The sequence below is a fragment of the Felis catus genome, chromosome A2 (assembly GCF_018350175.1).
Source record: "Felis catus isolate Fca126 chromosome A2, F.catus_Fca126_mat1.0, whole genome shotgun sequence".
Lineage (NCBI taxonomy): Eukaryota > Metazoa > Chordata > Mammalia > Carnivora > Felidae > Felis > Felis catus.
In genome coordinates this window covers 10,156,510-10,176,738 of record NC_058369.1, presented here as the reverse complement: position 1 = coordinate 10,176,738, position 20,229 = coordinate 10,156,510, and the positions used below count along the sequence as shown (strand labels likewise).

General features: G+C 58.7%; 1 protein-coding gene and 1 long non-coding RNA gene across 4 annotated transcripts; one reads left to right on the top strand and one right to left on the bottom strand.

Moving 5' to 3' along the window:
- Positions 1–20: 20 nt before the first annotated feature.
- On the bottom strand, positions 21–14,615 carry ADGRE5 (adhesion G protein-coupled receptor E5). Of its 3 annotated transcripts, XM_023246285.2 has the most exons (20): positions 14,439–14,615; positions 11,241–11,291; positions 10,907–11,026; positions 10,210–10,365; positions 7,222–7,353; positions 6,498–6,644; positions 5,890–6,036; positions 5,755–5,801; positions 5,535–5,612; positions 4,343–4,520; positions 4,165–4,272; positions 3,718–3,941; positions 2,976–3,155; positions 2,074–2,265; positions 1,583–1,809; positions 1,415–1,481; positions 1,192–1,283; positions 935–1,103; positions 753–839; positions 21–668 (listed from the first exon to the last, which is right to left on the bottom strand). In XM_023246285.2, the coding sequence occupies exons 1-20, from the start codon at positions 14,476–14,478 to the stop codon at positions 639–641; spliced, it is 2,472 nt and encodes an 823-aa protein (XP_023102053.2). In that variant the 5' UTR covers positions 14,479–14,615; the 3' UTR covers positions 21–638. The 3 variants fall into 3 exon arrangements, with proteins under 3 accessions (XP_023102053.2, XP_044902883.1, XP_044902894.1); XM_045046948.1 differs by lacking the exon at positions 7,222–7,353 and having other exon boundaries at positions 14,439–14,614; XM_045046959.1 differs by lacking the exons at positions 6,498–6,644; positions 7,222–7,353 and having other exon boundaries at positions 14,439–14,612.
- On the top strand, positions 2,063–15,347 carry LOC109494582. The gene is made up of 4 exons (XR_002149515.3): positions 2,063–2,191; positions 9,513–9,786; positions 10,897–11,054; positions 15,031–15,347. It is a non-coding gene; the product is annotated as an uncharacterized LOC109494582 (long non-coding RNA).
- The last annotated feature ends 4,882 nt before the right edge of the window (positions 15,348–20,229 follow it).

Sequence of the window (20,229 nt, the reverse complement as noted above, 5' to 3'; positions counted from 1 at the left end):
GCCAGGGAGCTCCACAGCAATTTTCTTTATCAGTAGGACGTTTAATTTTATGTGTCGATGTTGAAAAGTTTATACAGATTAAAAACAACAACATACCACATTCACAACTTTCCAAACAAGTGAGAGCCTTCTGCCTCCAGGAGCAGATGGGCTTCTGTACCGTGAGCCTCAGGCAGTGGGGCTGGGAGGGGCCCTGCTTTTCCCCCACCCCTGGCCTCAGTCTTAGCTTAACGGGGAGCTAGAGCCCCAGCACCCTGGCCTCTTGTTCTGTAGCAAAAACAGACGAGGGGAAAGGGCCTGGCTGGGCACAGCGTCCTCAGTCTGACAGGCCTGGGGTAGCCGGGAAAGGCACTGCGGCCCTGGGCCGGACTCCTGCCCTCACCCTGGGTCCTGGCTGGGGTGGGGCAGGGAGGCAGCCAGCAGAAGCAGGCCCGGCGGGTCCAACTCTCCGCCAGGCTGGGTGTTCTGGGCTTCCTGGGCCAGACCACAGCTGCTGCCCCCTGCTTTCTGTGGTGCACATGGGGGCCGAGGCAGGCTGGCGGAGGGAGCAGAGGGGCGAGAGAGGAGGGGACCGTCGTTCAACACGTGCAAAAGCTGCTGAGGCCACAGGACCTCCTGGTCTGGTGGGAGCCGCGCTGTCACATGCCGGACTCCGAAGGCCTGTGGGCCTGGTAAGAAAGGTACACTGTGAGCACAGAGCCTGGGCTGGGTGTCCTCTGGCCCAGCACCCCTACCCCAGGCTCAGCCCTTACCTGAGTCTGGTTGGTTGAGGAGGTGGTGAACTCCGAGTACCTGTTCCCGGTGACCCAGCCGGCCCACTTCCGGTACTCCTCCCTCACCTGTGGGGCCCGGGGAGCCAGGTTAGGGAAGGGGCAGGCCCCAGGCAGGGGGGCCTGGTGCACCGCCCCCCCCCCCCAGCCCAGCCACAGCCCACCTTCTTGTTGAGCAGGCAGTGGAAGAGGAAGAGGAAGAAGCCTTGCAGGCAGTTGAGGACGGTGAAGGTGTAGGACAGCACCCAGCTGTGTGGGTTAAAGAGGAACAGGCCGAAGACCCAGGTGCTGCCCAGCAGAAAGAGCTGAGCGACAGCCGTGATGGTCATTACCCTGCGGAGAGGACAGCGTTGCAGTGGGGGAGGCCCCCCTCGCGCACCCTCTGCTCCCTGCCAGCCCCTTCCCTGCCCTCCACTCTCACCTGGCCTTCTTAAGTTTCTTCATGTCTGGGTTGATCTCAGAAAACTTCTGCGTGAGTTTCCAGACAGTAGTCACGAAGATGACAGCATTGAACTGGGTTGGGGGGAAGGTAGAACTGGCATTAGGGGGAATCCCTGGGACTGTGGGGGCGGGGGGGGGGGGTGGGGTGGGGAGAGCTGGCCCAGTGTGGCTGCGCTCCTCAGGTGTGGGGTGGGGGCGGCTACCAGAACGATGAAGATCACAGGTCCCAGGAAGCTCCAGAGGAAGCCATCTTTTGGGTTCAACCAGCAACTGGGTGGAAAGGGAGGGTCATGTCAGCTCCCCAGAGGGGAAGGACACTGGCCAGGACCGTGGTCCCCTGCCCTCCCATCGGACCGCTCCGCTGCACTCACTAGAGGGAGCGGCCGTGGTGCTCTTGTCTGACGGCCGCCGAGATGGCCACGATGAGCAGGGGCACCCCATAGCCGATCAGGTAGAGCCAGCACTTGCTCAGGCCCTGGCCGTGGAACACGCGCACCACCAGGAAGTAAAGCTCCAGTCCCTCGAGGCTCATCCAGCAGAAAGCGGCCAGGAAGCAGTAGTGCAACAGTCCGGCCACCAGGCGGCAGCGCAGCCCCACCTGCGGGGCGGGGGCGGGGCGGGGGCGGGGCGGGGGCGGGGCGGGGGCGGGGCGACGTCAGTGCGGGGCGGGGCCGCGCCCCGCCAGGGCCCTCGGGGCGGGCGGGGACGAGCGGCCACAGCTCTGTAGTGCCGAGGACCTCGCGCGGGGCGGAGCGGGCGGTGGCCACCCAGCCCCGGGACTGGACGGGGCGCTCCCCCTCCCGGGCGCCGCCGGCCTGGGGTTCTGGTGGAGGTGAGACGTTCCCACCGCCCCGGACCTCACCTGGCCGCCTTCGTTCTCGATGCCCGCCAGGAAGATGGCGGAGCCCACGAAGAGGCAGATGCAGAGATGCAGGTGCACGGTGGTGCGCGAGCCCTGGATGGGCCGCACCAGCAGGAAGGTGAGAATGCATAGCAGCAGGCAGACTAGCGACAGCGCTAGCCCCACCTTGGTGATCAGGGCCAGCTTCGGGTCCTAGATGCAGGATGGGGTGCGTGGGGCTCCGTCAGCGCCCTGAGCCCTTCCTGCCCTCCTTGCGGGCCCCACCACCCGGACCCATTAGGGGCCTGCCCTCCAGGTCTCTGGAGATCATGCACTCGCCTCCCCCCACATCCCCTGCCTTCAACGCTTGAACAGGCTTTCTTTGTGTCTCTTCCTAAACACCCACCACCCCGCGCAATGCACACACACAACCACGGATGCACCAGGGATCCCAGTTCCTCCTGATGGGCCTCCCCGCGCTAAGCCTCAAGGCCACATTCTTCTTTCTAACACTAATGGTCCCACCTCTCTGACCCTCCTCGCTCATCTCAAGTTCTACCCCTCCTACACCTGGCCACCTCTATCAACTCGTTGAAACCTGCCTTTTTGTCCTTCCTGGGCTTTTGGCTTGGACCAGAGCCTCCCATACTCTGCCTGGCCCATTTCAATTAAATGCGTGGCCCAGCTTCTCTGTGTATCTCTGAAGCCACATACAGAGCCTTGTACTCCCTTTGGAGCTTTTAGCGATTATTTAACCACCGGTTCCAGATGGACAGTCAGAGAGGCGCTAGCCAGAGCAGTTGCTGGGTCCCAGGGAAGGGGCTGGGGGGCATGGGGTGGGACCACTGGGGCTGTGTGACCATACAGCTATCTGTCTCACCTAAGCCAGGCTTGCCACCTGTGGGCTTTTGAGGGCTGCTCACCTCTATGTCATAGTGGGCCATGAGGATGGCAAAGCTGCTCAGGTGGCTGCACTGGCACGTGGTGCTGTTATTCCTGGTGCCCCGGGTCCAGCAGCCCGTGGTGTTCCAGTGCCCTCCGCCCCTGTCGTCACTCTTCCAGAATGCACACACCAGCCCCTGCCGCGGTCCGGGTGTCTCCATCTGCAGGCAGGCGGGAATGGTTGGAGAGGTTAGCCTGGAGCCCACTCTTGGGTCCTGGGCTTGGTTGAGCCCGAGGAGGGCTGTTTTTCATTTGACAGGTATTTACTGAGCGCCTCCTTTGCTGTGTCCCCTGGTCTGGCACACAATGAACAGGGCTGACACAAGTCCCTGCCCTTCTGGGCTCGGCATGCCAGTGAGGGAGACCGATGTAAATAATGAACCTGATAAGGAAACTAGATGGCGTTTTAGAAGGTAGTAAGAGCTTTTGAAAAGAGAAACAGCATAGGGGAAGGTGGGGCATGATTACAGACTGTAATTTTAAATGAGGAGGTCAAGGAAGACCTAAAAGAAGAGGTGACATTTGAACAAAGACTGGAACCAGGTAAAGGACTGAGTCACGTGGGAGACGGTGTGTCTCACACAGAAGGCACAGCAGATGCAAAGGCCCTGAGGTCCGTTTGAGGAAGAAGCAGAGTAGGGAAATGAAGGCTGCAGAGGAACCCCTGTGACCCTGGCTAAGGAGTGAGCAGTAGGACTGATTCCTCCCCACCAGAGGACTCACAGGGTGGGAGAAGGCAAAGGTGACCGGAGAGTCAAGGTGCTCGGTGTTTGTGTTGCTCAGAAAGACCAAGTTGACGGCTGAGAGGAGCTTGTACTGGGCGCCACGGACAGGACTTTGGTGGAGATCTTTTAGCTTAGCTTTCGTCTCGGGGTCCAACTCCAAGGAGGCGTTGGCCAGCAATCTCTGCATTTTACAGCTGGAGAAGATGCCCATCACGGTGGGGTCTGGGGGGTAGACAGGCCGGCTACTACCTTCTGCCCTTCCTCCTCCCACGCCTCATCCTCCCTCCCAGGATGTCTATTCAGGCCCTCCAGGACACCATGATGCCTGGGATCCCTGGCAATAGGCCAGTTTCCAGTTGTTGCATATTTAGAACCTCAACCCTTGCCACATCCCAGCTCCTCCTCCCCTTTCCCACGGGAGTCCCCTCCGGATCCCCGCTGTTACCTGAGTCCCTGGCTGCGGTTGCCACAGCCCAGTCCAGCAGCATCCGTGCATGGCTCTGGCCTATGGTGGCGTATCCGTCCCCTTGCTCCTGGATCATCAGGGACAGCTCTGAGAAGAGAGGGGCAGTGATCGGGGGCTCTGGGTGCCGGATGAGGCCCCGGGCAGGGCGAGGTCTCACCTGTTTTCAAACGGGAACTGTAGGTGAAGGAGGCTCCAGGCATGGCCTTGGCCAAGGTCCTCAGGACTCTTTCAAGCTCAGAGAGGAGGTGGGTGGCCACCTTGTGCCTTTCAGGCAGGGCCAAGGCGTCCAGGTCACTGGGGACTTCCAGCAGCTCATCCACTGACGTGATGAGGCTCTGGGGGGGATGGGTGACAGCTGGTGGGTCACTGCCCCGCAAGGGCTGCCTGACTTCAACCCGCCTCTACCTAGGGGCACACTGCAGAACCACCTGGGGTTGCCTGGGGGACAGGCACGGGCTTCCTCCCAGGCTCTACACCTGCACTGACCAGCAGAATTGCCACAAGCCACACATGGCTATCCAGCACTCGAAATCTGGGTCCACGTTGAAATGGGAATAATTTTGAATCTGCTGGGTTAAATGCGATCTCCACATCAATTTCACTTGTTTACTTTTGTTTATTTTAATGTAGCTACTGGAAATTTTTATTTTTGTTTGCTTTTTTAATTAAAATTTTTTTGATATATATATTTAATTTTATTTTTAAAATTTACATCCAATTTAGTTAGCATATATAATTTAAAACAATTTTATAGCCATCTCTACACCCAGCGTGGGGCTTGAACTCACAACCCCGAGACCAAGAGTGGCACGCCCTTCCGACTGAGCCAGTCAGGCGCCCCACTACTGGAAAATTTAAAATGACATGGGCTCACATATTTCTCCCCAGCTTAACACATAGGCTAAACCTTAACACATCATGCTCACTGTGTGCCAGGCACCGTTCTTTCTTTGAGCCTTACTTCTTTTGGTTCACAGAAACCTTCAAACCCAACTGTGTAAAGCAGGCACTATTTTCAGACGAGGAGAATGAGGCTCAGAGAGGGAGACTCACTCGCCTGACGTCACACAGCAGAAAGTGGCAATCGGTGGGGCAGGGTGGGTGGGATGGGGGGGATTTGAGCCCTTGTGGCCTAACTAGGGAGGCGAAATTCTTGACTGCTGCATTCTGTTGGCATTCTGTGCCTCTCCAGTGTGCGTGTGTGCGTTTTAAGGGGTGTATGTATGTTTGTGTTTGTGCTCGTGTAACCCCTGCTTGGGCTGTCTCCACTCACACGGAAGCATCCCTCTGCCACCCCATGCTGTCCACGGGTTCACACCCCCCCCCCCCCCCCCAGCGCTTGCTCTTACCTGGATGGTGTCCTGAGCCAAGGCCGGCTTGAAGTCTCTGCGCAGAACTTGGACTTTTTTAAAGAAGTCGGAGAGTCTCTGGGAAGAGAGGAGAAGGGGCGGGTCAGAGAGCCTCGCGTATGTGTGTTGGGGTGGGGGGGGGGAGCTTGGGGAAACTGGGGGAATTAGGCGGGCGGCACAGAGGGATTCCTGCCTCCTGGTCCCTGCTGGGGCCACCCACCTGGCTCTTGATTCCAGGGGGTTCGGTCCAGGCAGGGAAGGACATCTCTGCAGGCGATAAAACAGCCATTTATTAGGTGTGAGAGTGTCTGTGTGTGTGTTGGGATGGCGGCTGGGGTCAGGTCAGACCAGCTACCTTGACAGGTGGTGTTCATTTGCTTATTCTGGAATCCGGGTTTGAGCTCCCAGCCACGGCGGCAGCGGCACCTGTATGAGCCCACGGTGTTGACGCAGACGGTGGAGTTGTGGCACACAGGCGGCCGGAAGCTGCACTCATCCACATCTGGGGACACAAAGATGGGACTCGGGCCCTTCTCCTTCTGTGTCCCGCCCCCTTTCCCCATATTAGTACCTCCCACCTTGGCTGGAGGTGACGTCCCCTGCCGACCCCACATCCTGGTGATGCAGGAGTTATGGGAAGTGTGGGGAGGCCTGACACATAGCACGTGAGCCCTGTACAGATGTGCAGGTTGTGAACTATTGAAACACCTTTGTCCCAGTTGGTAATTAGCTGCCGCCTGGGGTCTCCAAGGAGCCTGCTCCTCAGTACCCCGGCTCCTTCCCCAGGATCCCCGCCCCCCCCCCCCCAGATCTTTTCCCATCTAGCCTCAAGAGAATTAACGCTTGGCACAGGAGGGCACCGCCAGCATTCATTCTGCTTGGGTGGTGTGGGTGCCACTGAATACGCATGCAATCAGCTGTTCTGAGTGTGGGTCTCCAGGACGTGGCATCTGAGCTCTGGACCTTCACAGACGGTGTTGTTTGGGCCATTGGGGGACCCAGGAATGGGCTTCCAGCCAGGGCGGCAGCGGCACTCATAGCTCCCAATGTTGTTGAGGCAGTGGGTGGTGTTGTGGCACGGGTTTTGCCCCGAGGTACATTCATTCACATCTGAGGACAAAGCCAGAGGGTCAGGGTCCCCTCCACTGGCTGCACCCACCTCTCGCTGCCCGGCATCAGGGACCCTGCTGTTATTGCACGTGCTGCCCCCTGGTGACCTTCCACCTCAATCTCAGTGCACCTTATGATGGCCTCCCTGCAAGATGGGCGTGGCAGGGACCATGGTCCCCGGTTTACAGGCTGTGAAACCAGGGGGAAAACTGAGTCATGGGGACCGGACTTTCTTTCCAAGGACTCTCAGCTACTCCCTCCCCAGCTCTGGCCCAGGCTCCCTTTCCAGGAACTGGAAGCGACACCCTCCCCCTGCTCCCAAGGGGCAGGTGAGGAAGGGGCGAGACCAGGGGATGCTCACAGAGGTGGGGGGCTCCACAAGGGAACCCCAGGCCCGGAAGGCCCTGCTACCTCCCTGCTCTGTGGTGGGCCTTCTGGGGAGGCAGATCCTTGGGCAGAGCAAAGCCCTAGTGTTTCAGGAACCCAAGGCTCTTCTCCCTGCTCCGAGGGCTGCGGGGTCCGCCTTGGCCCCACCCCAGCTCCGGCACAGCCTCACAGCGTCTTCCGGGGCCTCTACCTGAGCACACATTTGGGTCGCTCAGGTTGAGCTCCAAGCCGGGTGGGCACCTGCAGGTGTAGTTGCCCTGGGTGTTGATGCAGATGCTGCGGCCTTTACAGAGTCTGGGTTTCCGCTGACATTTGTCCACGTCTGCAGGGGGAAGGAGAGGGTGTTGGAGGGCTGCCTGCAGCTGTTTCCTGGGATAGAAGCATCTGGAAGGCCCCGCCGTCTCCTCCTCAGCGAGCGGGGGTGCTTTTCTAATTCACATGGAGGCGTCCTAGGGGCAAAGCATGGTGGCCCAGATGTTCGGTTGTCCAGATGTGGCAGGAAGCAGCCTGAGTCCTCCCGTCTGCCTCTCTGGGTGGTTCCCAGCTGGGGCAGGGACGCATGACCACCTGTGTCCCAGCCTGAGGACTTGGACAAGTCCAGGGTGGGCCTTCCTGAGAGCCGAGTGCCAGGGAAATGCTGCACAGCAGACCAGGACCTGTCAGGGCTCCCAGCCACGGCCTTTACCCTGACTTCGCCAGGGTGGCCGCTTGCTGGCTGAATTCCCCTTGGAATCCCGGTCACCCTCAGGGGACAGACGGCACGCTCCCATCCACGCTAACTCTGAGACTCCAGCTCCACGGCGATGGACAGGTCCCACACCCAAGCCAGGCCTTTAAAAGACGAGGCTTTGGGGCAGGGGCAGGGAGAGTAAGGATGGACGGTGGGCGCCAGGCTGGGGTGGACGGTGCTGCTGATGTCCAGTCGGGCGGCCTTGGGGCAGTGAAGATGCCTTTTTCCCATGAGGGCATTCCCTAGACTGGCAGGAAGCGGTGAGGATCCACGTCTGAGGGAGGCCAGCAGCGGGCGAGGACTGGAGGAGGGAGCAGGTGCTGATGGGCGAGGCATGACAGACGATTGTGTCTTCTTGGCCCTTGGGCTCCCCCCAGGGGGGCAGACACTGGGCCCAGCCGAATGGGGCTCAGCCTCTATCTTCTGTCCCTCAGGAGAGGGCTGGGCCTGGGGCAATGGTCCTGGATGACAGTCTCCCTTGTCATCTGGTCCAGAGGGGGAGCCTCTTGGTTCACCTGACTCTCCAAGTGTGCAAATGGTGGGGGGTGGGGGAGGGTTGCTGTCACCTGGCCCACCCCAGACACATCCTCCGGGTCCTGGTCAGCCGGGTTGCCCTCAGGCCCCTGAACCAAAGTTACTGGGGAGGGTGGGGACGGAGCCTTATGCGGGGAAATAGAGGGAGGCCCAGTGCTTGAGAAGGGGGGTGGTGATCAGGGCATCAGGAGGGGCCTTCTCCAGGCAGGATGCTGGCTAGGGCAGGGCTGGCCAGGGGCTGTGGGCCTGCTCGCAAACATCCAGGGGTGACCCTCTGTGGAGGGGCCTGAGCCGGGGGGTTCAGAGAGGTGCGGGTCACCAGGTAGGTGACAAGGACATCCTTTGATGCCTGGGGAGGGCGGGGCAAGGGGCCCGCAGAGCAGCCTGGGTCTCCCCTGCCTGTGGCCAGATGCACTGCCACGACATGGGTGATGCGTCCTCGGCTGCGACAGAGGCTGAGCCCTTCACAGAGCTGGGTCTTCAGGTGGCAGGTCCTGGGCCAAACCAGCGGAGACTCTCCCTTCCCTGTCACCCAGCTTGAGGTCCGTGGCGGTCCCTCTCCCGTCTCTTGTTATGTGTCTACCCAGCCGCCTGACAGAGTCCCCGTCTCTCAGCCCTGGCCTGTTGTAACACAGCAATGCAGCCCCTCGATAACCACAAGCACCACAACAGTGGGTGGGTGGCATTGCCTGTCCAGGCACACTGGGTGGGATCCATGATCACCATGTGCAGTTGTGCAGGTTGCTCGGTGCACAGGGGCATCTGGCCCGGGAGGCAAGTGGGAGTTGAAACCCGGCCCACTCTCCATTCCCCAAACGTGCTATATTCACCTGGAAATGAGGGACCTTTTTCCATTTCCATTTCCATTTCCCACTCTGTCCTCTGGCGAGGCCACATGTCTGGGCCACAAGATTGACCCACAGGGGCCCCTCGGGACCAGCATTGCTGGGCTCCACGGAAGTGCAGGTGCCCCCTTCCCTCCCACCAGGGAGGCTCTGCAGCCCTCTGTCTGCATGCAGGGCAGGAAGGGGCTGGGACCAAGGCTGTGGGCTCTTCTCTCCACAGTGGCTGGCGGGGGGTGGGGGGGTGCCTTGGACCCTCCTTAGAGTCCTCTGGACCCTCAGCTCTGCCCCGTCCTCACCTCACTTCTGCTCTCCTCCTCTCCTCTCTCTGTATTCTACACTAACCCCCTGTGGCCACTGCTGCCCGCCCCCCAGCCCCCTGAGGATGCCCGAAGCCCCTTCCGCTGCCTGCTGTTCTCCCTGGAAGGGCGGCAAAGCCTGGTGATGCGCGGAGGCTGGCTTCTGGGCCTGAACGGTGTCCTCACTGTGCAAGACCACGGCAAGAGATGGGATTACAGTGGGGTCTCAGTGCCCACCCTGGGCACAGGCCCTGGGGACGCCCATCCCGGAGAGGGTGCATCAGATCATAAAACCCAGCAGCCACCACTGTTCTGTGCTTTGCTGCCTCCCTTCCTGGCAATTCCATGAGGTAAGCACCATTGTCACCCCCCCCCTTTTTTTTTTACAGATGGGTAAACTGAGGCACAGAGAGGCGGGATCACTTGTCCAAGGTCCCCCGGTTAACAAAAGGCAAAGCTGCTTTTGTTTTTATCTGTAAAAACTAGAGATTCTTTTTTTTTTTTCCTTAACACAAAATCACGATAATATCACATCTTGCGCATTAACGGTGATTTCTGAATAAGTATCCTGGCCAGGGTCACACACACAGCTATCAAGTGGCAAAGCCAGGATTCAGGCCCTTGTCCCTCCCGCTACCCCGCCTCTCTGTGCTGGTGGCCCAGGAACAGACATACCTGTCCCGACTCATCCCGCCCCCGGGATGCTTTAGCGATGGCTCTGGTCACCCCAAACCTCGTAGGCGGGGAGATGGAAGGTGTGGGGTGGTTCTTACCTTGACACGTGTTCTCACTCTCATTCCTGAATGCTTTTGCCCCAGAAGCAAGCAGGTAACCGGGGCTGCATTCGCAGTGGTAGCTCCCTTCTGTGTTCTGGCAGTCTGCAAATTTTCCACAGGACACTGCCAAGGGTGGCCCACACTCATTGATGTCTGGAACACAACAGGACAAAGGGTCACCTCCCAAATGCATGAGTTCCTGTGGGGAGGAGATCCCTACCCCCGGCCTGACTCCCCAGCATGGGGCCCCACGCTTCATCAGTGTTTCTTAAGAAATGATTAGACTCTTGAGCTCTACTGCAGAGGCTGGGCTGCAGCTGGAGCAAGCCGTTCCTGAAGCCCACTCAATCAGCTCTGCTCTTCTCTGCCCTCTGGCTGGCAGCCCGGATTTGAGCACAGCAGGGAGTGCTGAGATGCGGTGTGGGCGGCATCTCAGCATCTTCCTCCCAGTCCTGGAAGGGCAAACCGGAGCATAGACTCCAGGGGTCCTGGAGACCCAGCTCCTCTCTCTCCAGTTTGTTCACTTCTTATTTCCCACCTTTATATCTTTTCCCTTCTCTTTTCTGTGCCCTTGATGAGAGTCCCAAGGCCAAAGGCAGAGACCCCAACCTCCACTCACATCTCCCATGGGCACTGGGCTATGCCTCACCATCTCCATGCCCCACCCCCACCCCCTCCCCCCAGGCCCCTGTACCATCACAATTCTCCAAGCGGTTGGTGAAGATGTCCCCAGATAAAGAAGTGAACCCCGGAGAGCAGCGACAGGCCGTGGCGTTGACACATCTGGAGTTCAGGGGGCACCAGCGAGCACAGTCTGTGGGGATGGTGACCACAGTTGGAAGGTGAGGTCTGAGCCAGGTGCTGGGGAGGGGGGGGGGGGGCGGTGGGCAGGATCATCTCCAAAGTTGGGGTTGCTGGGAGGGGCAGCCCTGGCCTTCCCCCTGCATCAGACCTCTCCTGCCTGGGCTGTGGGGGTCCAGGGCCCCCTCCCCAGGCTGTGGCTGTGGCTGACTTTGCCGCAGACTCACCACTGGTTTTCTGAGATTCAGCTTCGAACAGGGTCCACAAGACACACAGCACTGGAACAGAGACAGAGGGTGTGTGTTGTTGGGGGGTTGGGGAGGGGACCCCAGAGCAAGGAAGGAATGATGGGGGCCTGAGGGTGACACATCTGAGGGCAGGGGGCTGCTGAGCGCTCCCAGGCTTGGGCTCTGTCCATCGCCTAATGAGAGAGTGGGCAGCCCTCCCTGGACTCCAACAACCACGGCCAGAGTGTCTGCGACCTGTTGTCTGGGGATGGGTTTTGGACAGGGTGGGGAAGGGACCCAGCTGCGGCAACAGTTCAGTTGGCGACAGGTGGCCTTGGTTCGAATCCCAGACCTTGTTCCGGTTGCCTCACTTTTCGGTGCCTCAGTTTCCCCATCTGCAGAATGGGGATGTTAATTGGCAGCATTTCTTGGAGGCGTGTGAGAATCAGGCTCGTGGATACTGCCTGGTGTGTCCAAGTTTTACCATCGTTATTCCTTCCTATACCAGTGAAGGGGTTGGACCAGGTGTTCGAATCTCTGATGCTCCAGCCCCCACACCCTGGCTCAGGGACACAGGTGCACGCACACCACACCCACATCTGTCAGCCCAACGACCGGCTTGGGACCCAGTGGTGACATTTCACCCCAGGCTCCCTGCACACAGGAAGACGCTGTGGGCTCAGTGTGGGGGGTGGTGCTCGTCTAATGCCGTTCCTGCTGTTCAGGGGGACCCTATTCCCACGGCATGGGTTTGGGGGTCCTCCTCAAGTCAACAGGGGCTCTAGAGACAGGGAGCTCCTTGTTCACCAGTGAGAGAGACAAGGAGATCGTGATGGAAGAGAAGGAGAGGGGGCGGGGGGAGAGACAGGGAGAAAGGGAACAGGACAGGTGGAGGGAGAGAATCAGGCAGAAGTTAAGGCTGTGCTAGAAGGAGATGGACAGAGAAATCAGGAACTTACGGAAATAGAGAGACTGAGATGGCAGAGATTGGACAGAGAGACAGAAATGGAGAGATTGAGAGCAAGATAGGGAGACGGATACAACTGGAAAGGGGGGTGAATGGAAACGGGAAGGGAGGGAGGGCAGAGGGTGCTTCAGCAGCAGGTGGGGGCCTGGGAAGGGCTGGGGGAGACCTCCACTCCCTGCCAGGCTAGGAATGCTGGCGAAGCTGGGGAGACCCCGATTATCCAGGGAGACCCAAAGTGGGGTGGTGGGTGAGGGGATGGAGACGGGGAGGGAGGGAGGAAGGGAGGGCATGAGTCACTTCCTGGGCCGAGGGGAAGGGATGAGTCACATTGTGTTGCCCCTGGATGGGGCTCCTAGGGGAATTCTGGGGTCCGTCGTTGTGAGCACAGTTGGAAGGGCTGCAGCGGGTGCAGACGGGAAGGTGCCCTGACCCCTCAGTTCCTGTGTCCAGACTTGATACCCCTTAGGCCAAGTGGAGCCAGAGACACCACCACCACCCCCCCCCCTGCCCCCTGCCTCAGGGCCCTCGAGTCAGAGTAAACTGAGGCTAGAATGCCCTTCCCCTCCCTCTAACGAGGATTCCTGCCTCCCTTCCTCCTCTCTGGCCACAGGGCTTGGCTAATTCCCCCCTCGGCCAGGACCCAGTTCCTCTTTGCAAGACAGACCACAAAATGACCCTCCCTGGCAGTATGGGCCGTGGCTGATCTGTTCCCAGCTCCCAAAGCCCCAAATAGCCACTGTCATGCTCAGAAATGCCCTGGCAGGTTCTGGTTCCGTCCATTCTATAGATGGACAAACAAGGCTTGGAGCCCAGAAAAAGCTCAGGAAGAATCTGGTGGAAAAAGGGGGGCCAAGGAAGGTGGGATTGAGCTCAAGTTCCCAGACCCTGGCGTGGAGGGGTCCTTTGCACCCCAAAACCTCCACTGGGGCCTGGGCGGGGCTCCTCCCCAACCACCAAGGCTGCTGGGCCAGGCCGGCTCCATCTGGGGCCTTGGAAGTCACCCAAACAGGAGCTGGGAGAGGAGCTGCTGGTCATCCCCTCTCTGTCCCATCTGGTTTGCATTGCAGGCAACGCAATTCGATTCTTGCTTCGGGACCCTGGGGTGGGGCCGGGGCAGTCACTCTCTTGCTCCTCCCGCTAAGGAAACCCCCCAGCCCGTCCGTCTGACCCGCCAGTGTCCAACCCAGAAGAAAATAATAACAAATTAAAATAAAAAACTAAAGTACTGTTTGCTTAATTCTTAACTGTGAACTCCACTCCCTGCCAGGAATAGTTTGGGCACAAACTCACTCAGTCCTTAACTCTGTAAAGTGAAGACCAGACTCACCCCATTTTCCTGATGTGGAAAGTGAGGCTCAGGGGCTCTGTGCGTGGCCCCAGTGACCCCCCCCCATCAGTTGTGTCCCACTTAGGCTCCTGTCCCTTGCTCCGGAGGAGAGCAGGGGTAGGGGTGTTGGGGAGGACCTGAGCTCACGCCTGGCACCCTGGGCCAGCACAGGGAAACCCCCTGTCCCTGTGGCCCAGGGAAGCTCTGGTCTGGGCACCCCCGGTGTCATTTCTTCACTCTCTTTGTTGCCTGGTTGCTCAGGCAACGACCGTTAAAGCCACCCTGGGTGGGGCGGGAAGGGAGGCAGGGTGGGGGTGGGAGGACGCTACAGTGAAATCAAGTTCAAACCCCTAGCGGGCAAAATTCCTTCAACTCACAGGGGAGTCCTGGCTGGGACTGGGAGAGCAAGAATGGGGTCTCTGGGGCTCCCCCTGTCACTGAGATAGTGGGGGACATGTTGGGAGTGCCCCCCCCCGCATTAGAGGGGTCCTGGCTCCCAGGTCCCCAGCACTGCCCATGCCCTATATTAAAAGCAGTTGCCTACAGGGCCCCAGCACTTACTTTTTGCCCCCTTCCTTTCCCCATGCCTCAGTTTTCCCTCTTAAGGAGCAGCCTCCAAAGTGTCTCTGGGACAGAGCTTAGAGATCCCTCTGAGTGGGAGTGGGGGGTCCCAGAGCACCTTGGGAGTCTCTGCCAGGGCAGGGGGGTGCCTGGGCACTGCCAGCCCCTCTCTCCATGTGCCCGCCTGGCCATGTGGCTTCTTCCTGTGCCGCGGGCCCCCCCCGCCCCCGCCCCAAGCTGCCAGCCACACCTTCCTTTTCTCCACGGTGAAGGGAGTGTCAAGGCTCCAAGGGGTGCTTTCCGCAGCCCCCTCGTCCCTCCCGGGGGGTCCCCAAATTCTCACCGTAAAGGAGGAAAAAGACGCTGTGGCCGGTGCCTCCCATGGTCTGAACCCGGGGCCGGGGGAAGCAGAGGATGGGCAGGGCAGGCTGGTGTCCCCAGGCTGGGCAGCTGCGTGGTGTCCCGGGGCTGGCCCAGCCTTTATTAAGGGGGGGGAGGACAGCCGCTGGCCCAGGGCCCTCCCCGGAACTGGCGGGGCAGCTGGAAGCCAACAGGAAAATGCAGTAAAAACACAGATCCAGGGGCGTAGCACGGGCTCTCTCTCTCTCTCTCTCTCTCTCTCTCTCACACACACACACACACACACACACACACACACACACACACACACAACCTGCCCGCAAATCCTCTGTCTGCTTTTCCACCATTTGAGCGGCTGACAAACTCCGGCCCCGTGTGTGTGCACTGGGCGTATCCAAGGGGAAAGTGGGGACGTGTGGGCAGGAGTGGGGAGGGAGTCTTGCCCAGGGCCCCCTGGCTTTTCGAAATAGCTTGGGGCTCCCGAGTTGGGCATGGCCCTGTGCTCACTGCCTTGCCATGCCCGGGTCCCCGGCGTCGCATCGACGCCAACCGTAACCCCCATCCCTGTTTTCCAGGTGAGGAAACAGGTCCAGAGAGTCCAGAGTCCCACGGGAGCCGGAGAGGCCCGAAGGGGCCCTTCATGGGTGCTAGGCCGGCACCAAGAAGAGAAATGGCAGAGCCTCGGGGCCTCCATGCTTCCAGAGCTGGCCTTTCTGGGCCAGCGCTTACCTTGGTGGGAAACTTGTATTTCAGGGGCTTCTGGGCAGCAACAGGGAATCACAAGATAGAAGAGTTGTTTTCTTTCCTAATAAGTCACATGACTGGCTTGTCTCTTGAGGCGTCCAATAATTTTTTAAAAACGCTATTATTTATAAAGTGCTTCTTCATCTCAGCCAGGCCTGATTCTCCTAGAATTATCTATGCATCTATTTGAGTTCATTCACTTTGCAAAGCACCTGCAAGGCAGGCGGGACTATGATTCCTAATTTACGGAGGGGGAGACTGAGGCACGGGTGGAAAAGGGCTGAGCAGAGACGCATATGCGGGCAGCCCAGTCCCTCCAGTCCCTGCCAGAGCTCCAGAGGTCCAGAAGAAAGTCTCTACTGGGTGCTAATTTGTCTTTAATACCTTGGCGCCCCTGGGGCCCTGGGGTTTGGGGGGGCGGGGGGGGGGGGAGGGGGCAGTATCCACCTGGAGGCCAACCAAAGGGTTTTGCAACTAGGATGTCAATCTAAAGTTTCCTTTTTAATGTTTCTTTTTTTCTTTCCTTTTTTTTTTTTTTTTTTTTTAATGTTTCGTTTTGAGAGAGAGTGAGAGCAGGGGAGGGGCAGCAGAAGGGCAGGTTCGGGGGACAGAGGATCCGAAGCAGGCTCTTTGCTGACAGCAGCTAGCCTGATGTGGGGTTCTAACTCACGAACCTGAGCCAAAGTCAGACGCTCAACGGACCCAACCACCCAGGCGCCCCTCGAGTTACCTTTTTAAATGAGTGGTTTCAGGGCTGCAAAAGTGTCGAAGATTAAAGAACATAGGAAGTGCAGGATAGGTCGAAAGGGAAGGATAGTTGGTCACGGACAAAAAAAAGGTCACCAACGGCTGAAGGCAGAGAAGCATTATCCCAGAGATGCTGGAGCACCTCCGCCCCGGGAGTTAACCCCTTCCGGCGCTCTCCCTCCCCTCCCCCACCGTCCCTTTGTCTTGGGTCGGGCCTGGGAAGGCTTCTGCCGCAGGCACCCAAGGGGCTTGGAGGCAGAAGAGGACCTGGCTGGAGGCTGGGAGGGGAGGGGGCCAGACCAGGTCTGGAGTGGATTTGGGGCTTTTTCCCAGAATCTGGAAACCAACCTCAGGGCTGGGCTGGACATCACCTCCCCACAGGCCTGCAGGCCAGACAGCTGGGTATCTGGAGAAGGTGGGGTTTGGGGGTTCCTGCCTGGGGGAGGCGGCAGATATTGTCCCCACACCCATCCTCGTCCTCGGGGACCATCTATGCTTTGGGCTTTTCCTCCCTGGTAGGTGTCTTGGGACCTTGGAGCAGGTCTGACCTCCCTGGGACTCAGTTTTTTTTGTCTGGTGAATGGGATTAAAATGCCTGCCAACTGGCCTCACAGAACAGGGTAACAGGAGAAAAGGCTTCAAGATATCGGCTGCAAGCTTGGGGAAGTCATGAAGGAGGACATCCTTACCACCACCGCCACCACAATCTGGCCCGTCAGCAAATCCTGTGGCCCTGCCTTCAGATAGACCCAGAATCTTCCTACCTCTCCTTCTCATTGGCCCCCACCCTCGTCTAGGCCCATCATCTCTGGCCTCGGTGTTCTGGCTCCTGCCTACACTCAGTTCCCCCTCACAGTGGCCCGAAGCTACCTGGGAATGCCCGAGTCAGGTCACATCCCTCCTCTGCTCAAGAACCCTCCGTAGCTCCCACGTCACTGGTAAAACCCCAAGTCCTCCTGCACGATCTGCCCTGTCACCCCTCTACCCTCACCTCCTCCTGCTCTAACCTTGCTCACTTGCTGCAGCCTTCCTTATGGAAAACACGGGGCACAGTCTGACCTCAGGACCTCAGGGCCTTTGCACAGACTGTTGCTGCAGCCTGGAGCATTCTTATCCTAGATGACCTCAAGGCTCCCTCCCTCCTCCCCTCCATGTTTTTGCTCAATTTCCTGACCCAGCCCTCAAGTCCAAATGTAACCCCTACCGTCCTCAGCACCCCACCTCCTCCCTGTTTTCTCGATTCTCACCAACTCCCATCATGGAATATACCTACTTACCTTATTTACTGTCTGGGCCCCACTAGACTCTCCGCTCAGGGGTCAGGATTTTGGTCTGTTTGTGTCTCTGCAGTGCTGGCACAGAGCCTGCACCCCATAGACTTAGTAACACCCCACACAGGCTGCTGTCGCTGCCCCCCACTGACAGAGAACCCCTTCGGGCTTCCTGATCTGGCCCCTGCTGGGGCGTCAAGTTGTTTCTCCCCCTTCCCTCTGCCCTGAGGCTCCAGCCCCGCTGACCTATTTGGCAGACCCCCCCGGACAATCTTGTGACCTCTGTTCCACAACAGGGAGGCAGGGACGTGGGTCCCTATTTGTCAGATGGGGAACTGGCCCCTGGACAGTTGGGCCACCGGCACGAGATTCCTCAGCTAGGAGGTGGCCGAGCCAGGATTATTCAACCAATAATAATAATAATACTCTTTATATTGTATTGTACCGTTTTGTGGTCTATATATATTTTTTATTATTATAGCTACAACAGTAACAAATCATGGTGGTGGAAGATGGCACTCATCCAGCGCCTACTGTATACCTGGCCCACTCCTAAGCGTGCTACAGGGATTGAACTCACTTTTCTTCCCAATAGCCCTAGGAGGCAGGTGCTGTGATTTCCACTTGACAGGGTAACTGAGGCACGGAGCGGTGAACTGACTTGCACAGTCCACAGGGCACCCCCATCTCATATCAGAGGTCCTGGACAAACCCGATCTCTTCCTCTTTTGGATCGTGTGGTCTTGGGGAGGTGATGTCCCTGGGCCTCAGTTTCCTCGTCTGTGAAACGGTCGGAACCTGGCCCAAGCGCAGGTGAGGGTCATAAAAGAGAGGGTCATAATCGCAGGGGCATAGCTGGGAGTGGACGCTCCGTGAACAACGGCTGTGGCTGTCAGGATGCTCCCCCTTCTCTTGGCTGCGGTGGGGAGGGAGACAAGCGTCCCCAGTGTCCTGCCTCCTGGTTTCTTGTGCTACCTGCCTATGCCCAGCACCCACGCAAGCTCAAGCTCATGCTGAGGTAGGGGGTCAGATGGGGTCTCTGGGTGGAGGGGGGCTAACAGGAAGCCCCCTGCCTGGGAGACAATGGCAGAGGAAGGGGCCGGGCCAGCCCCCACGCGGATGAGCCCAGCTGCTGGCTCCGGGAGGGCGGCACAGCTATTGTGAGGCCAGACAGCTGTCCCGGAGCCAGGAAGCCAGGGAAGAAAGTGGGAGGCCACTGGCCGACCCTGACCCCCCAAACCAGGGCAGGCCCGACCATGGGCCCTTTGTCTCCTCCTGCAGGCTGGACACCTGGATTCGCCAGGGCCGGGACCCCCAGCATCCACCTGCCTAGGGGCTCCCGGTGCAGAGCCCGGCCCAGCCCAGCCTGGGGAGTTAGGAGGCAGCGCTAAGTTGGGCCATATTTATAGTTCCCTGGCACCGCTGAGCAAACTTCTAAATATAGACGCCAAGCTATTTGGGGCCTCAGCCCTGGGGCGGAGTGGGAGTGAAGGCCACCACTGCACGTGTGCCTCCCTGGCCTGGGCCCCCAAGACTCCCTGGGCCTCTGTCTCCTGGGGCTGAGGCTGTGGGCGGTCTTGGGGGGGCAGTTTGTCTGCTTGGATGGGGGTACACAGAGAGAGACGCGGTGGAGTTGCCCACGGCCACGGCCACAGCCCAGGGCGACAAGAGGCTGGGACGCCTGCAAGGGGCGGGCACGCATGCGTTCCAGGCCCAGGAAGAGGGCACGCGTTTGTGCCCGCTGTCCCCAGCGCCCCGTTCTCCCACCTCTTCCACCCCAAGACCCACTGGGGTAAGGCAAGTGGGTGTAGCTGTCACTTCAGTGTTCTTGGCTCTTCTAGGAAACAAAGGCCCCCAGGAAATGGCACGGGCACCCATAAGCCGCAAACAGACTCCAGCTCGTAACCCATTTCCCCTTCCCCATCGGTCTGACTTCACTGGTGGCCTGGGTGGGGGGCCGTGACGTGGCTGGGGGGGGGGGTGGAGCTATAAATAGCCGGTTTATAAGCAGCTGCCGAGCTAGCCAGGCAGGAGGTGGCCCTGGAACCCAGGGAGCTTCTCAGGGGCACAGCTGAACCCCAAAGCGTCCCCAGCTTCACGCCTTCCCAAGGTTTAGGGAAGTGAGGGGGACGTGAGAGACAAGCTGCTTAAAGCCCGAGACGTCAACGATTCTTTAAAGCAGCACCTTCACACCCCGGCCATTAAGACTTTGATGGAAGCTTAGTGGGTTCAGCAACCGTCTAAAGGGATTGGAGTTTCATACAGCCAGTGAGAGAAGCAAGGGCGGGCCACGAGAGGGGCTGGCTCTTAGCAACACGCCCCTTTCCTTCTTTCTTTTTAAAGCTTGCTTATTTATTTATTTATTCTTAAAATTTTTTTTAATGTTTATTTATTTTTGAGGAAGAGTCAGAGCGTGAGGGGGGGGAGGGGCAGAGAGAGAGGGAGACACAGAATCCGAAGCAGGCTCCAGGCTCCGAGCTGTCAGCACAGAGCCCGAGGCGGGGCTCGAACCCACTGACTGAGATCATGACCTGAGCCGAAGTCGGACGCCCAACCGACTGAGCCACCCAGGCGCCCCTATTTATTTTGAGAGAGAGAGAGCACATACATGCGAGCAGGGGAAGGGCAGAGAGAAAGGGAGAGACAGAGAATCCCAAGCGGTCTCCTCACTCTCCCTCTCAGTGCGGAGCCTGATGCTGGGCTCAAACTCCCAAACCGTGAGATCATAACCCGAGCTGAAATCAAGAGTTGGTCGTTTAACGCACTCAGCCACCCAGGCGCCCCAACATGCTCCTTTCTTAATTAAAAAAAAAAATTGAGGGGCACCTGGCTGGCTCAGTCGATGGAGAGTATGACTCTCATAGCAGGATTTTTTTCCAGCTCTCCTGCGGTATAACTGACAAATCAAATCGGGATATACTGAAAAGTGCACGATGTGATTGTGGTAGGAGCCTGAGGAAAAAACAGTGCCCAAAGCCCCCCGTGAAAGCCACCTTCGTCATAAAGCTCACA

Excerpts from the sequence above, each read along its gene's own strand:
- ADGRE5 (XM_023246285.2), bottom strand. The coding sequence starts at position 14,478 with ATGGGAGGCACCGGCCACAGCGTCTTTTTCCTCCTTTACG. Across the intron at positions 6,645-7,221 it reads CGACCCAAATGTGTGCTCAG|ATGTGAATGAATGTACCTCG; the intron begins GTAGAGGCCCCG and ends CTTTGTCCTCAG. Across the intron at positions 669-752 it reads CCTCAACCAACCAGACTCAG|GCCCACAGGCCTTCGGAGTC; the intron begins GTAAGGGCTGAG and ends CTTTCTTACCAG.